At 38.6% G+C, this 883-nt stretch overlaps 1 protein-coding gene across 4 annotated transcripts in view; it reads left to right on the top strand.

Annotated features, from left to right (window-relative positions):
* The window catches only part of LOC107645509 (DNA helicase INO80), a 10,905-nt gene continuing 10,028 nt past the window's right edge, over positions 7–883 (top strand). For 3 of the 4 annotated variants that reach the window (XM_016349554.2, XM_021103798.1, XM_016349552.2), the window contains exons 1-3: positions 7–185; positions 461–548; positions 760–883. In XM_016349554.2, the coding sequence (XP_016205040.2) occupies positions 126–185; positions 461–548; positions 760–883 (272 nt within the window). In that variant the 5' untranslated portion in view covers positions 7–125. The remainder of the gene's footprint in view (positions 186–460; positions 549–759) is intronic. The other variant, XM_021103797.1, reaches the window with a different exon arrangement.

The raw sequence follows: 883 nt of genomic DNA, 5'->3' as shown, positions 1-883 counted from the left end.
CCACCTTATCCTACGCACCCCTCCTTAGGGTTCTTCTTCTTCTTCTTTTTCTCTTCCTCTTTCTTCATGCTTCGTCGGAGAGTTAGGGTTTTCTCACTTCAGACTTCATAGTTGCTTCACAGCACATGGATCACAGAACAAAGTCGAAGGACTCGCTCAACTACTCCACTCTCTTCAATCTCGAGGTTCGTTGCATTTCGCTCTCCCGAGCTTTTTCTTTCTTCATTTTTCGTTTGATTCCGCTTGTTCTTCAAAAGCAGTGTGTTTCTTCGGACCTTTGATGTCTGGGATGGGGTTTATCAAACTGGAAATTCTACCCGGCTTTTTCTCCCCGGGTGATTTAGGTTGAATTGTTAATTACGTTTTTAGGTAGAAAGAGAAAAAAAAATTCAAGGCCTTGTTATGGTTGTTTGTTAATTTTTTTTATTGTTTTTCTATTTCTGATTGCATTGTTTTGTAGTCTTTGATGAACTTTCAACTTCCAGAACAAGATGATGATTTCAATTATTACGAAAATAGTAGTCAGGATGAGAGCAGAGATAGCCAAGGTAAGCGTTATTCAATTTCCTTTTTTTCCCTCTTTTAACTTCGTTGTTTATTATATGTGCTTATTTTCAGCTTGAGGGGGTCTTTATTTAGTTGGATTTATATGATTGTGAATTATGGTTATATTTTGATATTACTGTTTTTGGTACTGATTTGTTGGTTTAAGAGCTTTGGATTAAAGTGTAATTTGTGTCATCGGGGTGCTGCTGTTAGTAGGTAGGGCTGTTGCAAATTACAGTAATGGGAATATGCGTGGTAAGGAGGTGAGTTCGGCGAAGAAGAGGAAGTGGTCTCAGAACGGGGACAATGAGGAAAGGAGCAGTTATTACAGGACACA

Source organism: Arachis ipaensis, chromosome B06 (assembly GCF_000816755.2).
Source record: "Arachis ipaensis cultivar K30076 chromosome B06, Araip1.1, whole genome shotgun sequence".
In the NCBI taxonomy this organism is placed as follows: Eukaryota; Viridiplantae; Streptophyta; class Magnoliopsida; order Fabales; family Fabaceae; genus Arachis; species Arachis ipaensis.
This window is presented reverse-complemented; position numbering and strand designations above follow the sequence as displayed.